This window comes from Malus domestica, chromosome 07 (assembly GCF_042453785.1).
Source record: "Malus domestica chromosome 07, GDT2T_hap1".
NCBI classification, from domain to species: Eukaryota; Viridiplantae; Streptophyta; class Magnoliopsida; order Rosales; family Rosaceae; genus Malus; species Malus domestica.
This window is the reverse complement of record NC_091667.1, coordinates 36,635,816-36,654,106: the sequence shown is the minus strand read 5'-3', so window position 1 is coordinate 36,654,106 and position 18,291 is coordinate 36,635,816. Positions and strand designations below refer to the sequence as shown.

Below are 18,291 nucleotides of genomic sequence, written 5' to 3'. Positions count from 1 at the left end.
CACTGGTATAGATCCGTTTTCACCGTGTAAAATAAGAGTTACATTGTATATGGAGGCTTGTTTCTAGGGAGGCTAAGGTTTATCATCGTTTCAAAGTGAGGGTGAAGGATCCCAATGGTTTCCTTCCCTCTTATATAAATCATGGGCTAAGGAACGAGACTCAATACATGATACAACAAGAACTAAATCATCTCACCTATCACATAGAGAAAAAATTGTAGCAATAATCCCTCAACTTTACCTAATTGGAGCAATGGTCCCTCAACTAAAAAATCATGACCATTGGTCTCTTAATTCATCAAAACGTACAAAGATTGCTATTTTCATCTACTCCATCAAAATGAGTCATGTTGGAATGACTATTGCTACAATTGTGTGGCACGTGACTTATTCTAGTGAAAGTTCTCACGAAGTTAACAAAAAAGATCATAGTTGCACGTTTTGATTAGTTAAGGGACCAATGGTCACAGATTTTTAGTTGAAAAACCATTACTTAAATTGGGTTAATATTGATGAATTATTACTACAATTTGCTCTCTCACATAATAAGAAGTGAAAAGAACTACCCCAAATTTAATTTATATTATATTTTTTCAGTTAACTTGAAAAATAATTATATATGCACGTTTTGGTGCGAATCCTCACCGGTTTTACTCCATCCTGCCAACTAACAATAACACTACTGTAAACAAAAGTTACATTTTCTTTTTTGAGATATATAAAAGGATAATTATAGAGAGATCAAAATTTTAAATTAAATAATGTAAATTAAAATCTAGTTCTTAATAATTCAATTATCAATAAAGTGTCAATTAAAATGTTTATTTCGTATTAATGAAATATAATTTGATTTGCAAATTTCCTTTAAAATTTCATTTCCGTACAAAAGAAGGGGAGCTTATTTGAGCCCCGGCAACCCAAACGACGGTGTGAACTCCTTTGTCATATCGATGGCTGGGTCTGCCACCTCGACCGGCGGGAGCGGTCCGTCGAATCCTCCGAAAATCCTACTAGCAAAGCCGGGACTCGTGCCGGGGACTCCGGTGGCGGGTAAATTCGGGCGTGGCGGCACTGGTGACGAGTACACGACGTCGCTTCGGTCCCGTCTCCCTTCGTCTATCGGATCCCTCAACCTCCTCTCTGATTCCTGGGATTTCCACATCGACCGCTTCCTTCCGGTAACCAACCAATTTCACAAACACTCTTTAATCTTTTGTTCGTTATTTTTGTTATTGGTATTCCTTGAATGGTTGAATCTCCGACGGAAAATTGGTGCAGTTTTTGACTGAGAACACTGAGTTTACGGTGGTGGGGGTGATCGGTCCAACGGGGGTCGGCAAGTCCACGATTATGAACGAGCTTTACGGCTTCGATGCCACCTCACCTGGTCAGTTGTCACTCCTCACTCTCCTTGCGTGTATTTTCTATGGGATTTATTTGCCTTCGTTTTTGGATGTTCTTGTGTGAAAGTGAAACTGTAACTATTTGAATTTGATAAATGAAGTAAATTGGAGAAATTGCAGGAATGTTACCCCCATTTGCTATAGAGACGGAAGAGGGTAAAGCAATGGCAAGGCATTGCAGCATGGGTATTGAACCCCGGGTTTCTGCTGAACGCATTATCCTTCTCGATACTCAGGTCTGCTACTTCCGCGTCCTAACCTTGTTCTAATCTGATTATCGATATTCAATCTTGATTCGTAATGTTAGTATATCATATTTGTGTAACAAATGACTTACTGAGGTGGATGATCAAGTCTCCTTGTTTTCACTGGCAGCCTGTTTTTAGTCCTTCTGTTTTAGCTGAGATGATGAGACCCGACGGCTCATCAACCATTCCTGTTCTACCTTCAGCTGAGTCTTTATCTGCTGAGTTAGCTCATGAGCTTATAGGTATTCAGGTAAACTACAAAGACCAAATGATAGATGTTTACTGCATTTGTTACCTGTATGCAGTGTTTAATCAATTGATCTTTTTCTTTTCTGGGTGCTTTGCAGCTTGGTGTTCTTCTGACCTCCATCTGTCACTTTTTGCTGGTTATATCAGACGGAGTTCATGATCATAAAATGTGGCGCCTCATGTCCACGGTATTTCTCTCATCTCCATTAGGTATTGTCATATTTCAAATCTGTCTTTGAATAACTTCATTTGCATGCAAGTTGTTTCTGTTAGATCCATCTTTTTAGTTTCTACACTCGATGCATAGTTTTCAAACCAAACATTCTGATACTCCAAATATCATTTCATTTTAATCAGGCACTTGTTTAGGTTGATTTTTCAGATCCTCCGTTTTGTATTGCTCGAGTGTAGTCTGCGTGATGAACCTAATATGATATTGTTCTTGATTTGATAGTGGATATATGTTCCCCCAAAGCTATGCATTATTTTGTTTTTCTTACTTGCTTTAAATGATCAGGAATTTCATAAATTCCTTCCATTGTGCATTTATGCAAACTTCGAGAGCGTAAAATATATGTTTTGAGTGCAAAAGGAGGCCAGGCTTCGAGCCATCTTGGTTTTGCTTCTGGAAACAGCTTACAAAGGTCTTTTAATAATTTTAAACATTATGTCTTCTGACTGTAGGTCGACCTCTTGAAACATAGCATTCCTGATCCATCTTCACTGACCCTTGCCCCTTCCCAAAGCTCTAATACAGGGCCTGAAAAGGATAGAGAGAAAGTTCATGAAGGCGGAGAATATATGGCTACGCCAGTCTTTGTGCACACAAAGTGAGTAAGCTTTAAATGCTGTTCCTCTTCAATTAGATTGGCAAAGTAATGATAAAAGATTGTGTTCTTACTGTTAATTAGACTGCTCGATCGTGATCTTAGTCCGCATAATATTGCGCGATTGAGGAAGGCACTTGCACAATATTTCAGTACCTCTTCTCTCATGAAGGCAGAAAACGGAAACACGTCCATAAGTCGTGATCCAGATTCTGTGGCTCCTGGTACTCAGAGTCATGATCTGGATTCTTTGATGCCAAGTTTGTTTGTAATCCCAACAAAGAATAAAGATGACTCCCCAGGAGATCAGTATGAAAGTTACACCTCTATGCTATGGAAATTGCGGGATAAGGTCTACCTCTCTCTGTCTGCCCCTGTAAAATTGGATCCATTCTGTAACACAATGCTGAGTGTTGTAACAATATTTCCTCTCATCTTTATTCAGGTTTTATCAATGAATTCTCCTCCATTTGGGAGGACTGTGACGGAACGTGACTGGTTGAAGAATTCTGCAAAGATATGGGAACTGGTGAAGAGCTCTCCGATCATTGCAGAATACAGCAGAACACTTCAAAGTTGTGGAATGTTTAGGAGATAAACAGCTCCAATGGCTGATGCCCGCCTTTCTTAACTCTCAAGGTGACAATGTGGTTTGTTCGATGTCAATTATTTAGTTAGTGGTTAGCATGTCCTAATTTTTAACATCTCCATTTACACTCAGTGTCTAGTTTAGCACTTGATTAGCGAAGGAGATTGAAAGTAGAACTTGATGTGTTTTTTTTTAACAGATTCAATGATAAGTTAGTGCTCCTGTTTTCGTTTTCTTGGTGGTTTGTGTACTTTTTTGTCGTACTTAATAGTAAATCGAAATATATGAGTATCGAATGACCTGATATAATTGGTAAACAATAACTTTTCAATTGAAATGAATAGTGCACCACGGTGGCAAGTTCCGGTCTTTAAATGCATTCGATTTCCAATTAGAGAAAAGCATTACACTCGGATGGGGTTGAGTACAGTGTTGACAACTTCTCTCATAAGCTAGATACAACTAATCTACTCTAGCATTGCATCCCCTGAAGCTTCGGCAGTGGCAGCAGCCGCCTTCTTCGAAGATTTTCCTTTATTCTTACCTGTCCATTGAGAAAAACAAAAAATTCATTGAGAAAACAAGAAAATTTGAGCACTCAAGAACGTATGAAGGGAAGAGACGCGAGATTATCATGGTAACTTTTACCTTTGCGTTGTAGTTGTTTGAGCTTGACACTCTTCTTCCTCATGGGAAACTTTGAAGAAGTTGTCTTGGTGTCTTTAGATTCTTCCCCTTCTACAAACAAAAGACCTTATGTCAGCTTCTTGGTGCAATCTCCGTCAGATTTAACAGAAACAAGTTAACTAGCAATGCGTTGTTTAATTTGGTGTACAACGATTAAAGATTAATTGGAGATTAAGACCAAGATTAAAAATTCAACGGTGAAATTGAGAGGAGGAGTTACCATCAGCATCGGCAGCAGCCATTTCGACATCTTGCATAGTTATCAGTCCCTTCTTCACAGCCTCGTTCTGGTCCTGAAATCAAAATTTTAAACTACACAAAAATTAACAAAATTATAATTTATAATAACACGTATAAACAGTAATTAAATTTGATTTTGAATCTTTGATGGAGTAATTAATTACGGGTCAAGGAATACAAATTAATAGTTAATAATGAGAGGAAAACGTACTCGGCGCCATTTTTTCAAGAGCTTGCGCTTGCGCTTGCCGGAGATGGAGAGGGGTTGAGGCTTGTTGTGGAGCTTCCCGGTGGTTGGGTCGCCATGAACCGCTCTCTTCTTCTCCGCATTCTGCGCTCTCTTCCTCTTCTGCACCTCATTAAACTTCGCCATCTCTCTCTTCTCTCTTTCTCTCTTTCAGCCACTAAACCCTAGCCACCGCCAACTGCTTCAACTTGAAGGAAAACACATTCGACTTGTTTTACGACTACGACGGCTAATACGGATCGGGTCTCCTCGGTAAGCCCAGCCCAATACAATAAACGAAGAAAGAGACTTTGCGGGCTGACCCCAGGGCCCACACAAGTTCGGAATATTGGTTGTTGGAATCTCTCATCTCTTTTTTCCCTATCATTTCCTCTCCTCCTATTTGAACACTTACAATTAAACTACATCAATATCTTATATTAATTTTTTACAACAAGAGAAAGACAAAACGAAAAGTGTGAAAGGAGGAGAGGAAAGAAGAGAAAAATAGAAGGAGAGAGAATCATACTCCGTTGCTTTATTTTTTTGGGCACCCAATAATTTCTTAACACCACATCCAACACTTCTTCAAAGAGTTTCAAATAATTTTATCTTAAAAAACAAAAAAATATGAACCTGCCCATCTCTTAAAAAAAATATACATATATGGCACAAGCTTTTGGACTTGAGAAGCACAAGCTTTTGGTCGCACAATGGTTGGCCTACCACTTATCCTTGCTTTATTGGACCGTATGGAGAGGATTTTATGAGATGGAGGGCAACATTGTTGCCTTTGCCCTTGCCTTCCACCAACTGATGGAGATGCTCTTAAAGAGGAGGTAGGACAATTCTTATACTACAAAAAATTATAAAATACAAGAATATATATATTTATACCACATGCTATATTTAGGTGAAGTATATAATTATACCACATGTCATATTTAGGTGAAGTATGATATTGAATATACATGAAGAATTGGATCGACAACTCTTGTGACTAATGTTTGGTTGCAACACCACCAGAAGTCCAGAAGTCCAGATGGCCTAAAGGCAATTGGCCTCAATTTCCTCAAGGGTAAGCCCCTTGGTCTCTGGGACGATGAAGAAAATGAAAAACAGAGATGCCACTGCTATTACTCCAAATGCATAAAACAATATTCCAGCTCCCAGCAATGCCTGTTTCAATCAACCCAATTTTCATAATTATCTCACTCACGATACATGAACGAACATTCCCAAACACAATTTAATTAAGAAAATCCCGAAAGAATTAACACGGCAGGTAATCTTAAGCACCTTCAGAGGAGAAAATGCAAATGTCACCAGTGCATTTGCAGCAAAATTCACAAGCACTGCTATACCGAGTCCTCGCCCCCTTAGCCGTAAGGGGAATACTTCTGATATCATTAGCCAACCAATGGGACCGAAAGATATCTGCACAAGAAGTTTCCATGGGTTAAACAACTCACCTATCTCAAAGGAACAGAATGGCGTAAAATTCAGCACGGTATACAACTTTCTGATTACCTGATAACATCCAACATACAACAGCAGTGCAACTACAGCTGCAACTGGTGCATCATCAAAGAAAAGGTAATATGATCCCAAAAGGAATAATGAGATGACCTGTCACGTGAATAAAGTACATAAATTCCTCATGGTGCTCAACGTTTGAAGACTGTTGGTTCAAGTCTTAATTCATATGAAAAGCAAATAAAAACGAAAGCATCAACCCAAACGAGGACTTACCATCCCCGTAACACCTCCAAGTAGTAGAGGTCTCCTCCCGAGTCTATCAACAACAAGAACAGCTGCTCCAGTCATTATTAACTACAATAAGAAAAGATAAATTCAGACATATCATTTTTGAGAGTAAATTTCTTCAATAGGAATGCAGACACACTTCTGAGCAGGGAAAATAAGCAGAAAAGTATGGAAACTACATCCGGATAAATAGCATGGCATATCATTTGGAAATATACCTTGAAAACACCAAGTAAAATTGATACCCGTGTTGCATCAGATGCTTCAGAGAATCCTGCACTCTATTAAATTATATGGGTTATGATGAGAGACATTTTCTTACGAATCCCTTGGAAGCGATAATCTTTTCAATCAATGTCCAATCAGTACCCTAGATTTAATAAGCAGGGTACCTGAAAAATCGATGCAGCATAGTACAGCACACTTGGTTGCCCTGTGATCTGTCATAGTATAGACGATGTTAGTATAAGCCAAGATTTCAACAGATTACAGCATATCATATTCCTTGAAACTACCTGTTGGAACAAGACTAATCCAACACCAATCACAAGGGCTTTCAAGCATTTTCCATGGAACATCTCCCCTAATGTGGCTTCTTTCTCTTCACCAACATAAGCAAGCTCAGCCAGTATCTCATCTACTTGTGCAGGAGCTGAATCACCAATAGCACTACCCCTAAGCCGACACAAGCAACTGATTGCAGTCACTTTTAACTCATCCATACTTCCTTTTCCCTGTATGGCACGCAGAAGGATCCATCTAGGTGATGCGGGTAGCCACCACATTCCAATACCCATAATTATTGCTAAAGGGGCACTAATTCCATACATATAGCGCCAACCAGCTACTGTGTCAACTAAAAGGCTACCAATTCCATAACCCGCCTGCACAAAATTCAAGGTGCTTATGATTTTCTGGCCTTCGTGTAGGTAAGATATATACAAAAAACTAGTAAGTTGGCTTCAGTGCATGTCACGAAATAAAAATAAAATAATCATACTCTCAGATGGAATGTAGAAGAACTTACAACCATCCCAAGCACTATGAAGAACTCTTTGAGCGATATTAGGCGACCTCGTATCGCACTTGGAGCTGTCTCGGCAATATACATCGGAGCAGCATGCATTGCCTAAAGAGAACAAATTGAAAATTTATACATCTCAAGTTTCATAGAAGGAGTTAAGTATAGCTTTGCATTGAAAAAAAAAGCATTCTATTCATTACCAGTCCAATTCCTATACCATATATGAGGCGTCCAATCACCATAACAGGCAAGTCGGGTGCTAATGCTGTTACTAGGCCTCCGAGAAGATACAATAAAGCAGCCAAAATCAACTCCCTCCTTCTTCCTTTATACAGATTAACCATTCAAACTTCATCAGTAGTGGAAGACATCATCGGTTTTACTTGTATAACTCGGAATGTATTAGAAAAAGTGAAAACCCCACCTAAGAAGTCAGCAATGTTAAAGGCCAGCAAAGATCCAATCAAGGCCCCATATAATGAGCCACTAGTCTGCAAATGAAACAGGTACCAATTAGATAGATTAACCTGCTTTGAAGCCAAAGAAAGATGCACAAGAGAACTAAAAGGAAAAAACACTCGTAGAGATTTCAGTGACAACAAGGAAGTTTGTTGTAAACTTACTATGAGACCAATTTCCACAGATGACAAGTTGTACCATGATACTCCGCTTAATGTGGCCGACTGCATTGGGTATGTTCTAAGGGAATCAGCAGTTACAAATAAAAATGAAGAACGCGCTATATGAGTAATAGCTCATGTATACCTCTATGGAAATTGTAGCGCATGATGTTGCGCCAATGTCATAGCCATATAGTAGTCCTCCAAAAGCTGGGAATAGAAATCTGAAATCATTAAGGAGCAGTGTAAAGCCTGAATAATGTGATTATCTGTAAAAATTTCAGTCTAAACAGAAGATTAAAACAGATAAAACTGAAAAAGGAATACTCACGGTAGGATTGCGGCAATAAGAGAATAGTTTTCTGAATTCTGAGCCCCCTCAAGAAGTGGCTCCTGTGCGTCGCCAATTTCACCTGAAGATTTCCCCACCTGCAAAATGGCAAAGCATTAACAACTCCCAACGGAGAAGAGTTCTAAAACATGGATACGGATACGGTGACGACAGCCGATACATAAAATCTCTACAAACTAGGATATGGATACAACAACAACAACAACAAAGCCTTTTCCCACTAAGTGGGGTTGTCCTAGAACACCATTGCAATTTGCACTCGAATCTGGGTCATATCTTCCGTTAAACCCAACCCAAGTACACTTAAGTCTTTTCTTAGACTTAGAGTCTCTTTCAAAAGTCCTCCTAAATCTTTCTTTACCCCTTCGGCCCTCTGTCTCGTAGTCACAACAAACTAGGATATGGATACGACAATAAAAATATATAATTTAAAACATTTTAACATGAGGACATCCAAATTCAAGTTCATTCAAAGTTATATTCCTTGTTTCAATTAGAGGCAAGCTCTTTGTATTCATCAACTTTCGACTAAATCTTTGTTTCCGTTTAATTTTTTCCTCATAATTTTTCACCTGAAAGTGTAACGGTATCTTAAAAGCCGAAAACTTTTATCCGGAGTATCCGACAAGTATTGCATCGGATAAGGCATACGCGCGGCGCTCCATAGATTGAACGTTCAGTAGTATGTTCCATCAGCGCAAAGAAAAAAGGAAATGAGAAAGTGCAAAAGAATAAAAATTGAGCGTAGAAAAATGAAACCTTTCCGAGAGAAGAGGGCGCGTGTTGCTCAGGATCGGACGCCATTGCTGCTGCAGTTCACTGCACCAAACAGCTCCCCAGAAATTATGTGATGAATCTGAGCAGCGCAACGGTGATTAACGACAAGTCTGTGAAACTGAATTGAACGGAGGAGAAGGGTAGTTAAGTAGGGCAAGTTATTGACAAACCGAACTAGCCGAGTTGGGAGGTTGCTGTCCTGTTTGGTATTTACAATATTTGTAGTCGGGCGTAGGAAAGAATCAGAAGCTATGATGCACGGATACTTCTGTTTGGTCCCGTATCCCGTATTCCGTATCCGATGCTTGCCCACTACTCGTCCGACATGTATCTTGATTGACAGATACGAATTTGACATGATAAATACGTGTATCCTACGTTTAGAATATGTATCCAGTTTTTAGGATACATTTACACTTTCAAAAAAGATAATGAGGAAAAAAAAAATTAATAGGAAACATCTATAATTGAAAGTTGTTAAATACAAAGAGCTTCCTCTAATTAAAACCATGAATATGACTCTCACATATCTTCTACTGTATAAAGAGGATTAGATTTCGATCTTTTATTCTCTAATAACTCAAATGTACTTGAATTTAAATGATGAATTATGTTTTAAAATGTATATTTTTGCTGCTATATACTTTTTTATTTGCCGTATCTATAGCATATCGTATCTTAGTTTTTAAAGATTATCCGTATCATCGTATCATATTGTCGTATTCGTATCTGTATCTGTATCTGTATCGATGCGTGATCAGAAGTGATAGAGAAAGTTATCGAAAGCTGGAACTGGAAAGGAAGACGAGATGGGGTCGTAATAATAAAGTTCATAAGTTGTGTGTTAGGTGCGTACAAATGCAGATGCAGTGGTCAATGTCATGCAGCACCGAGTCATGACTCGTGACTCAAACACTCACTCCAGCCCAGAATCAGAAAAGGGAGAGGTTGGTTGGTTGGCTAATTTCTCGTTTACGTCAACGGATTATTTACATTTATGCTCTTTGATTTTTATTTGAAATACCATTGTTTTAAGGGAACTTTAACGAAAAACACATGGTACTGTTCATTTTAACGAAAAACCATATTTTTACACTAAAAAGTCAATCCTGGTACTATTCACCTTACACTTTATTTTGTCCTTATCATTAATACTCAAAGTTTTTAAGCCATTTTTATTAGTTTTCCTTTGTTTTAATTAGATTAAAATTGAAGATCCATTACTACAATTTACTCTAAATTTGGTGTAAGATGTGATTTTTAGGTAAAAAATTGCCATAACATTTTGGTAATGGCTTATTGCAAATGTATCTATTGTCTAGAATATTAGAGAAGCATGTCGAGAAGCGAAATGTAGCGGAAGTTGGACTTTACATGGTTCGTTATTATACCACGTTATTACTTAATCAAAACGCGACTATTTCTGGTCAGTGTGCGCCGACTTGTAAGCTTCTCCTTCACGAGCTTGTTAGGCCAACTCGTGGTGAGTGTGAGTTCTCCATTCTCCGGTCCATTCACTCCCCTCAATTAAATTCAGAGAAATCTTTTTGCCACGTTTGCTTATTTAAAATGATCGGAGAAGCCATAAATCGGTACAAAAAAATGAAAAAGAGAGATATCTGAGTAAATCACAAGCAACACTCTTCATTTTACCATACCGTGAATCAATGTCTGTGATCCACTTACTTTTTCATTCATTTTAAACTTATTCTTTGTATGTAAGCATGCCATTTATAGAAGGCTTAAATGTTGAAATGGTATATGTGTTTTAGTCATTAGGTCAATCTAGTCCTTGTGTTTTCAATTTGGCCAAGTTGGTTTTATGTTTATCTTCGTTAGCCAATTAAGAACATTTCTATCTAATTTCAGTAATTTGTTTTATAAATTATGATAAACTTATTTATAAAATTATTTATTTGATTTAAAATATTTTAAAATGAAATAAAAATTAAAATTAAAAGATAAATTATTCTTCTTCCAATTTTCCGACTCATCCCTAACATTACCCTCTCTTTTCTATGTCAAAACCTTAATCATTTTTCAGATTGGAAGTTTTATCTCTTATATGTGTTATTTCTAATTGATTTGCATTTTTCTGTAAAGAAAAAAGGTAATAATATATAATATAATTGTTCTTAGGAATTTTTTAAAAGAGATTGAATGAAATATCCTTGATTGGCTAATAGAGACAAACACGAGGACTAAATTAGTCAAATAAAAAACACCAGACTACATTTGCCACGTGACTATAACACTGGGACCATTTTGACATTCAAACCTTTATAGAATAGAGATCCTCTCTGAATCTTTGTGTCTGGAGCCGATGGATCGAAAAATCCAAACCACTCAATTTAAATCATTTAAATCATGCGCCTCCCCCTCTCCCATAGCCCATTCCACTTGCTCTCCTTACACAAAACCAAACCCTCTGGCCCATTTTGCACAAAACCAAACCCTTGAACAACTTGTATCTCCCTCTTTTGAATGGCTCAAATTTCTAAGTCTGTTCAACTCCGAATATAGAGATCCAAACATGATCTCAACTTCCCTTTGTGTATCTGTCTGTTTCACTCTAACAGCGGACCCTTTCGTGCCTCGAGAACACCACCGAGTGCAGATTGCTCCTACTCTTACTGTGAAACACAACCCTTCAGGTTTGAACTGAGATAATTTACCCTCAACAAATCAAAATACCAGCATTTCATTAAACTATGAAGTTCAGGACTGTTATTTCCGTACAGCAAGCAATCCAAAAGATTCACAGCTATCACATGATTCACATGCCATTTATTAACCGAAAGGAATACACAGCACAATACTGCCGAATTTTTTCAAGTTCGAGCACGCACGTGCCATAGAAACAACTCACTCCTTCTTGGCTGGTTCCCAAGGTTGGTACCTGGTCCAGTCTCTCTGCCCCGGATTGAGGCTGTGCCCTTTGGAATGGTAAATAAACTCATCACCCTCCCCAGTGAAATTCTCTTTGTGTTCAATGCTGTACCTCTTTGGTTTTAGCATCAAAAGCTGCAACAGGAATTCATTTGTTTGTAAGCTACATGTAACAAGTTTTTTCACAGCATACGCGATCAAATATTTAAAAAGGATGCAGGACTTGCCTCATCTCCCGTATGATCGGTTATGTAGTGCAGCCAACCGTGCCATTCTGGTGGTACTTGAGAAGCGTTGTAGCGACTCTTCTCTGCATATTCAACCCATCTGTGTCTTCCTGTAAAATCCCTCCAATCAATTAGTAAGCTGTGAGCAATGAGCATACATACTACAATAACCTTGAAGCAATGCAAAACTTTGAACAATGGACCTTCCCAATGCATCAAAGAGGAAAATTAGAACGGTCCTTCTTTATAACTCATGGCGGTAACTCACATGGATGTGGTGAAATCATATGCACCAAGGCATGTAAGCATCTAAATAAGCAGTGTTCAATTACTTGGCCAACCCCCAGGTTCCCCACCAGTAATTTGTTTACATTCTTACAGAGAAATATGGGACCATTTGTACCACCAGGAAGAGGAATTTGCACAGTTCCTAGGAAAGTAAAATGATTTCTTTACCTTCATAAACTTAGTAATAAGGAATTAAGATTCGAAAAGATACATACGATCAAGAATTGTATCATGATTTGAATATGGCTTGTGCTTGGAAATGCTAATTGACACCAACGGCACAACTTCAGTGTGCAGTAAAGAACTAAATATCTTATTGCTATAGTAAGAAAGGCTGGGGTAAATGTAGAAAACACTAACCATATTGAGTGTCAAGCTTCTCATAATATTTATTGCCAATTTGATCAACACCTACAAGCCTTGCCCCAATATTGTGGATCTTAGTTTGCCTATACCAATCAAATAAAATTTGTTAGATAAACTAGAGAAACAAAAATGACTAAAATATTCCAACACAATTAAAACCTGAAAACCACAACAAAGCAAAAGTAATCCCTCATTTCAATGTTAATTCAGATGGTCTTCTTTAGAAAAGAGAAACCATTAACCGTATCAAGCTTCCAGAATTATGAACTAAAATTCTAAATATAATGTAAACACGCACTTATGCTCGTTTGTTAAGAAAATCAAGTATGAGGGAAGTAATGTAACTTACGTAAGGTTTCCATCGAAAATACAGTTTCTGCAAGTTTTGGAAAAGTACAAACAGTCAGCACAGTATAAAGAATCAAAGATATAGGATACGAAACCAAAAAACGCAATTTAAGAGCCATTCAGCGAGCTACTAAAAGACATCTCAGTGAACACTGTACATCAGAAAATGCTCCAAATCCCAAAACTACAATTATAGCAAAAGATATCGTCCCTGAGAGCCAAAGAGTAAAACTTTATGACAAATGTTTTAGCTTTTAATTTGTTTTCTTTCCTACATTTTCCTACCAAGCCAACAGATTATCATCAGAGAACAGACCAACAAAATTATCACAACCCACCCAGCTCAACACCTGTTTGCTTCAGCACCTTTCGGAGTTTCGAACTTCCAAAAATTATTTCTTTTTTTAATGCAGCAAAAATAAGAAAACCCCAAAATCGAAAATTCAATATCTGATTTGCCATCCCAGTTTGATTTATCAGGTACCAAGGAGGACAAAATGGATTCAGAAACACTAGGTGCAATAAGAAAAACACCAACGATGCTTTTGGCATCCAATCACATACGTTGCAGAAGCAAATTTTACATCTTTGACATCCCCAAAAGCATTACATTAACAAAAATGAATAAATCAATCGATTCAAAAAGCTATAGATAAAGAGAACGTACAAGAAGCCATCCTCCTTGAGCTCCTTTAAGTAGCTGCGGAGACCTCTCTCTCTGATCGCCTTCACGACGCTCTTCACCACCGTCGCCATTTCTTTCTCTCTCTCTCTCGCTCTCTAGCTCGCTCTGTATTTCTCGCAGGAGGCAAGCACACAAGATAGGAGGCCCGGGCCAGGCTCTCGATCTCAGCCCGTTGCTAATCTTTGACGGGCTCGGATTTAGGTCGGGTCGGAAAGATTAAATAAACTCGGATTGGGTACCGTTTGAGTCCTTCACACGTGGCAATTAATCATTGGTTAAACTTACATCATTTTTGTTTTCCTTTTTTTTTTTGTTGGCCTGACAGCATTTTTTTGCTTTTGTTTTCTTGTTTGTCTGAGAAAATAAAAGCCGGGAGGAAGAAGAAGAAACAGCACAAAACCCAAAATTTCCACAGAGCGAGCTTCTCACAGGTACTCTCAGTTGCTTCAATTTTTCTATGAATTCTCATTTGTTAAGATGAAATTATTGTTTACTTTCTCAAAATTGCTTTCCAATTTCCGATTTTTAATATTTGCTTCGGGTTTAGGGCTCATTTGATTTGATTAGGATTTCCATTTGTGTTGTTTGAATTTCTAGGTCTCACCTCGATGGCACTGTAACATTATTTAATCTGAATCTGTTTGGAAACCGAATCGGAAACTGGTCAATAGTTGGCCTGTAAGAGCAACCTTATCGATTAGTTTTGAGGAAAATGATGAAGCTGCAAACCTATGGCGGGGTTAGTTTGGTAGCAACCCTAGCGATTGTTTATCATGCATTTAGCAGTAGAGGCCAGTTTTATCCGGCAATGGTGTATTTGTCGACGTCGAAGATCAGCTTGGTGTTGCTTCTCAACATGGGTCTGGTTATTATGTGTACTATGTGGCAATTGACTAAAAAGCTCTTCCTTGGATCACTCCGGGAAGCCGAGGTTGAGAGGCTTAATGAGCAGTCGTGGCGGGAAGTCATGGAAATCCTCTTTGCCATCACTATTTTCAGGCAGGACTTTTCGGTCTCATTTCTTGCTATGGTTACAGCTCTGTTGTTAATCAAGGCTTTGCATTGGTTGGCTCAGAAGAGGGTTGAGTACATCGAGACTACTCCGTCCGTGCCCATGCTGTCTCATGTTCGGATTGTCTCCTTTTTGGGTTTCTTGCTTGTTCTAGATAGTCTCTTTTTGTACAGTTCTATTAGCAACTTGATAAGGACACAAAAGGCCTCGGTTTCCCTCTTTTTTTCGTTCGAGTAAGTGATCCATCTTAATGCTTTGTATTTCTGATTCTTTTTGTTTGCATTTGGGAACATGCTACATTTTATTTGATCACACTCAGATAACTTAGGCATTTTTTAATCTGATAGTTAATATTGCATTAAGCTTCATTATATTGGAAACGAGTGGAGCAAGTCTATTATGTTGTCATGGAAAGTGGTTGATAGGGCGAATGATATGAAGGTGCATTGAATGATTTATGTCGAGTACGAAAGGCAATAGGGGAGAACTAATAGTTGTGATGGGATTATACAGAAAACATTAGATATGAAAACCAATAATATGGACAAGTCATGAATTTCTGCATTCTTCCGTCTTTCTCATTTAACAGTGTCCATGATTTTGTATCTCAGGTACATGATACTAGCAACAACAACAGTGTCAACATTTGTGAAATATGTTTTCTATGTTACTGACATGCTTATGGAGGGACAATGGGAGAAGAAGCCTGTCTACACGTTCTACTTGGAACTTATTCGGGACTTGCTTCACTTGTCTCTGTATTTGTGCTTCTTCCTCGTGATTTTCACGTGAGTATTCTGTTTATCTTTAGGTTTAGATAAGTTGCTTACACACACATTTTTTTTGCTAAATATGACACAATTTGGAGAACATGTTGGGCTCAATCTGTGTTGAATGCAACGTGTTTGGCTCCGTAGTGGCGGAGAAGCTGTGGGCATGAAGTTAGAATATGATACAGTAGTTGGACCAAAATCCTACCAATTTAAATTTTAAGCATGGGGAGAATTTTGCTTGTTGACGTGCATAAGCTGAGGTTATTCTATCTTGATTGACATGGAGTATTGTCCCATCCCAGGTACTATGGTGTGCCATTGCACTTGATACGTGAGCTCTATGAAACATTTAGGAACTTTAAGATTCGCATTGCTGATTATATTCGTTATCGAAAGCTCACATCAAACATGAATGATCGATTCCCAGATGCTACGCCTGAAGAACTTAATGCGTAAGTTTAAAGTCTAATTAGTTTCCAAGTGTTGTAATTATCAAATTCTGCATTTGGAGTCTTAGTTGTTGATTATCAATATGCAGAAGTGATGCAACTTGTATCATTTGCCGTGAAGAGATGACAACAGCCAAGAAACTATTATGTGGACACCTTTTTCATGTCGCTTGCCTACGATCATGGTTAGAGCGACAGCATACCTGCCCTACTTGCAGAGCCCTAGTTGTACCTCCTGACAGTGGGACAGGTACAGCTGGACATAGGGGTTCACAGTCAGATGTTCATCAACAGGGTAAACTTCTGAGCAGTGCAATTTGTGGTGTATCTTTTAGTTTCTGTGTGACAACCATAAGGTCGGATATTTGGTTATTAAAGGAAAAGAACTTTGTAGTTTTTAATTGCTGAACTTTGTAGTTTTTAAACTTACATTTCCTTTTCCTTTATGTAAGATAATTATTGAGGGTAAAGAAAAACGAAGGCACCAATAAAATGCCAGTTGGATTTCATGCTCTTTGTTTATGTAATATATTTTGATCATTTGAGACTCTGATCTTTTGTTCGGTATAAAATTGTGGCGAGTTGACTGATGATTTTAATTGGGAACAGGGACAGGCACAACGGCTCAGGGTGGTGGAGTTGCGGGTGATAATGTGAGCCAACATGAAGCCAGGCTCCGAGCTGCTGCTGCTGCTGCATCAATATATGAGAAGTCTTATGTATATCCTTCTGCAAACAGACTAGTATGGTAATGACACCTGTATCCTAAGTTAAGGTTTACATATTTATTGGTGGAGTGATCATATGTGTCCATTGTATTTTAATTTATTTCTAGGTTGCTTGTGAGAGTGTGCTTGATACATAAACTTTGGATATGTTGCACTGCATAGAATGCTGCATGCCAGAGCCTTACAAACTATGTGCTCTTGTATGCAGGTCTCCTGGATATACGGCGATTCCTCAGGTTCAAAGACATACGGCTGACTCCTCTAATACTGAATCTGGTGGAGAATCTTCTATTGGACAATCACAGCCACAACTTGCAGCCCAAGGTGGAGCTGCAAACTTGTCCTTCTCTCAGTTTCCACCTTACATGTTTGTCCCCGGAGCCAACTTGGCCTATGGGGAGAGGTTGGGCAGCGATCCAAATCTGACAGCTTCTCCGCTGGAGGCCCAGAAAAAGCTTCTTCAGCACCGGATTGAGGTATTAAAGAGAAGATGTATAACTTTTGTTGTGACGTGGCGGTCGTTACTCCCAATTTCTCCCGCTTAGTAACCGCTTTTCTTGTACAGATCCTGCAGAATCAGCTTCAAGTTTTACAGAAACCAAAACCAAAGGAAAGTGTGGACATGGGCCCAACAATGGCATCTTTGGATGGCAAAGGAAAGAGTATCGCGGCTTCTTCATCTGTTTCGGACTGTGGACGTCATGAAGATCGGGTCGATTCGTAGACATGGCATAACTTTAGGTATATTGTAAGACGCAATATATGTGGATAACAAGGGATGAGAAAAATAGGTTAGGGATGAGTGAATAACTGGAGTTTGAGCATATTATTGTACAAGTTACACTCTTTTCCTCTTGTTGATAAATAATTTTCTTATCGTTTTGTACTTATAAATGGGGGTAAAGCTAGCCGACATTCACCTTTCCCAGACCCTGCGTAAAGCGGGAGCCTTTTGCACTGGGTACGACCTTTTTTTGTACTTATAACATTTACCAATACCGTAAATAGTAAAAAAGTAGCTTGCTCCATACGTAATGCCCTCTAGATCTTCCACGAAATGAAACTAATCAAAATCGTATAAGATGCAAAAGCCAGTCATCGCCACCTCCACGCGCAGAGTCTCTCTTTCAACCATCTGACCATGCGGGAATATTTTTATTGGAAATTTCGACATGTACACATCTTGAAAAAGCGACAAACATTTATTAGCTAGACAAGTGATGTTACTAAAACTGAAAAATAGTTGCAAAAGAGTATTTCTCCTCCGCATCATAATGTCGTGAGTGTTCCTTGACCATATTAATCTTTGATCTCTAGTAATCATTGACGTAGAAGGTTGGTATTGTGTTTTGCTGATTCGTGACCTAACCCAAACCCATGCCCGCAACAATTGACCTTCCCTTGTTTTTATTCTTGTTTTCGATTGATCCCAAGGTTCATCGTACAATTAACTCGAAAGAAAAGGACGAATGAACCTAGTACAGTCAATGCCTTAGACGCCAATAACTGTTTGGCTT

The 18,291-nt window shown here is 38.5% G+C and overlaps 5 protein-coding genes across 5 annotated transcripts; 2 read left to right on the top strand and 3 right to left on the bottom strand.

The window, feature by feature from the left end:
- The first annotated feature begins 810 nt into the window (after positions 1 to 810).
- On the top strand, positions 811 to 3,550 carry LOC103440013 (uncharacterized). The gene is made up of 8 exons (XM_008378686.4): positions 811 to 1,178; positions 1,279 to 1,387; positions 1,524 to 1,639; positions 1,779 to 1,901; positions 1,999 to 2,088; positions 2,585 to 2,730; positions 2,812 to 3,079; positions 3,173 to 3,550. The coding sequence occupies exons 1-8, from the start codon at positions 951 to 953 to the stop codon at positions 3,323 to 3,325; spliced, it is 1,233 nt and encodes a 410-aa protein (XP_008376908.1). The 5' UTR covers positions 811 to 950; the 3' UTR covers positions 3,326 to 3,550.
- A 72-nt stretch (positions 3,551 to 3,622) lies between these two features.
- LOC103440014 (uncharacterized) lies at positions 3,623 to 5,646 on the bottom strand. Its single transcript, XM_008378688.4, has 4 exons — positions 4,455 to 5,646; positions 4,224 to 4,296; positions 3,965 to 4,054; positions 3,623 to 3,860 (listed from the first exon to the last, which is right to left on the bottom strand). The coding sequence occupies exons 1-4, from the start codon at positions 4,614 to 4,616 to the stop codon at positions 3,784 to 3,786; spliced, it is 402 nt and encodes a 133-aa protein (XP_008376910.1). The 5' UTR covers positions 4,617 to 5,646; the 3' UTR covers positions 3,623 to 3,783.
- On the bottom strand, positions 5,336 to 9,367 carry LOC103440015 (D-xylose-proton symporter-like 2). The gene is made up of 14 exons (XM_008378689.4): positions 8,992 to 9,367; positions 8,212 to 8,309; positions 8,026 to 8,104; positions 7,884 to 7,943; positions 7,685 to 7,751; positions 7,461 to 7,585; positions 7,264 to 7,365; positions 6,752 to 7,120; positions 6,629 to 6,676; positions 6,455 to 6,517; positions 6,222 to 6,302; positions 6,000 to 6,098; positions 5,769 to 5,906; positions 5,336 to 5,648 (listed from the first exon to the last, which is right to left on the bottom strand). Exons 1-14 carry the CDS (start codon positions 9,034 to 9,036, stop codon positions 5,517 to 5,519), a joined length of 1,506 nt encoding a protein of 501 aa, XP_008376911.1. The 5' UTR covers positions 9,037 to 9,367; the 3' UTR covers positions 5,336 to 5,516.
- Positions 9,368 to 11,692: 2,325 nt separating this feature from the next.
- LOC103420807 (probable NADH dehydrogenase [ubiquinone] 1 alpha subcomplex subunit 12) lies at positions 11,693 to 14,145 on the bottom strand. The gene is made up of 5 exons (XM_008358847.4): positions 13,795 to 14,145; positions 13,129 to 13,155; positions 12,774 to 12,862; positions 12,126 to 12,235; positions 11,693 to 12,033 (listed from the first exon to the last, which is right to left on the bottom strand). The coding sequence occupies exons 1-5, from the start codon at positions 13,881 to 13,883 to the stop codon at positions 11,875 to 11,877; spliced, it is 474 nt and encodes a 157-aa protein (XP_008357069.1). The 5' UTR covers positions 13,884 to 14,145; the 3' UTR covers positions 11,693 to 11,874.
- Positions 14,102 to 17,668, top strand: LOC103420806 (ERAD-associated E3 ubiquitin-protein ligase HRD1B-like). Its single transcript, XM_070825552.1, has 8 exons — positions 14,102 to 14,243; positions 14,410 to 15,057; positions 15,436 to 15,612; positions 15,900 to 16,049; positions 16,136 to 16,341; positions 16,656 to 16,794; positions 16,983 to 17,250; positions 17,340 to 17,668. The coding sequence occupies exons 2-8, from the start codon at positions 14,525 to 14,527 to the stop codon at positions 17,496 to 17,498; spliced, it is 1,632 nt and encodes a 543-aa protein (XP_070681653.1). The 5' UTR covers positions 14,102 to 14,243; positions 14,410 to 14,524; the 3' UTR covers positions 17,499 to 17,668.
- The last annotated feature ends 623 nt before the right edge of the window (positions 17,669 to 18,291 follow it).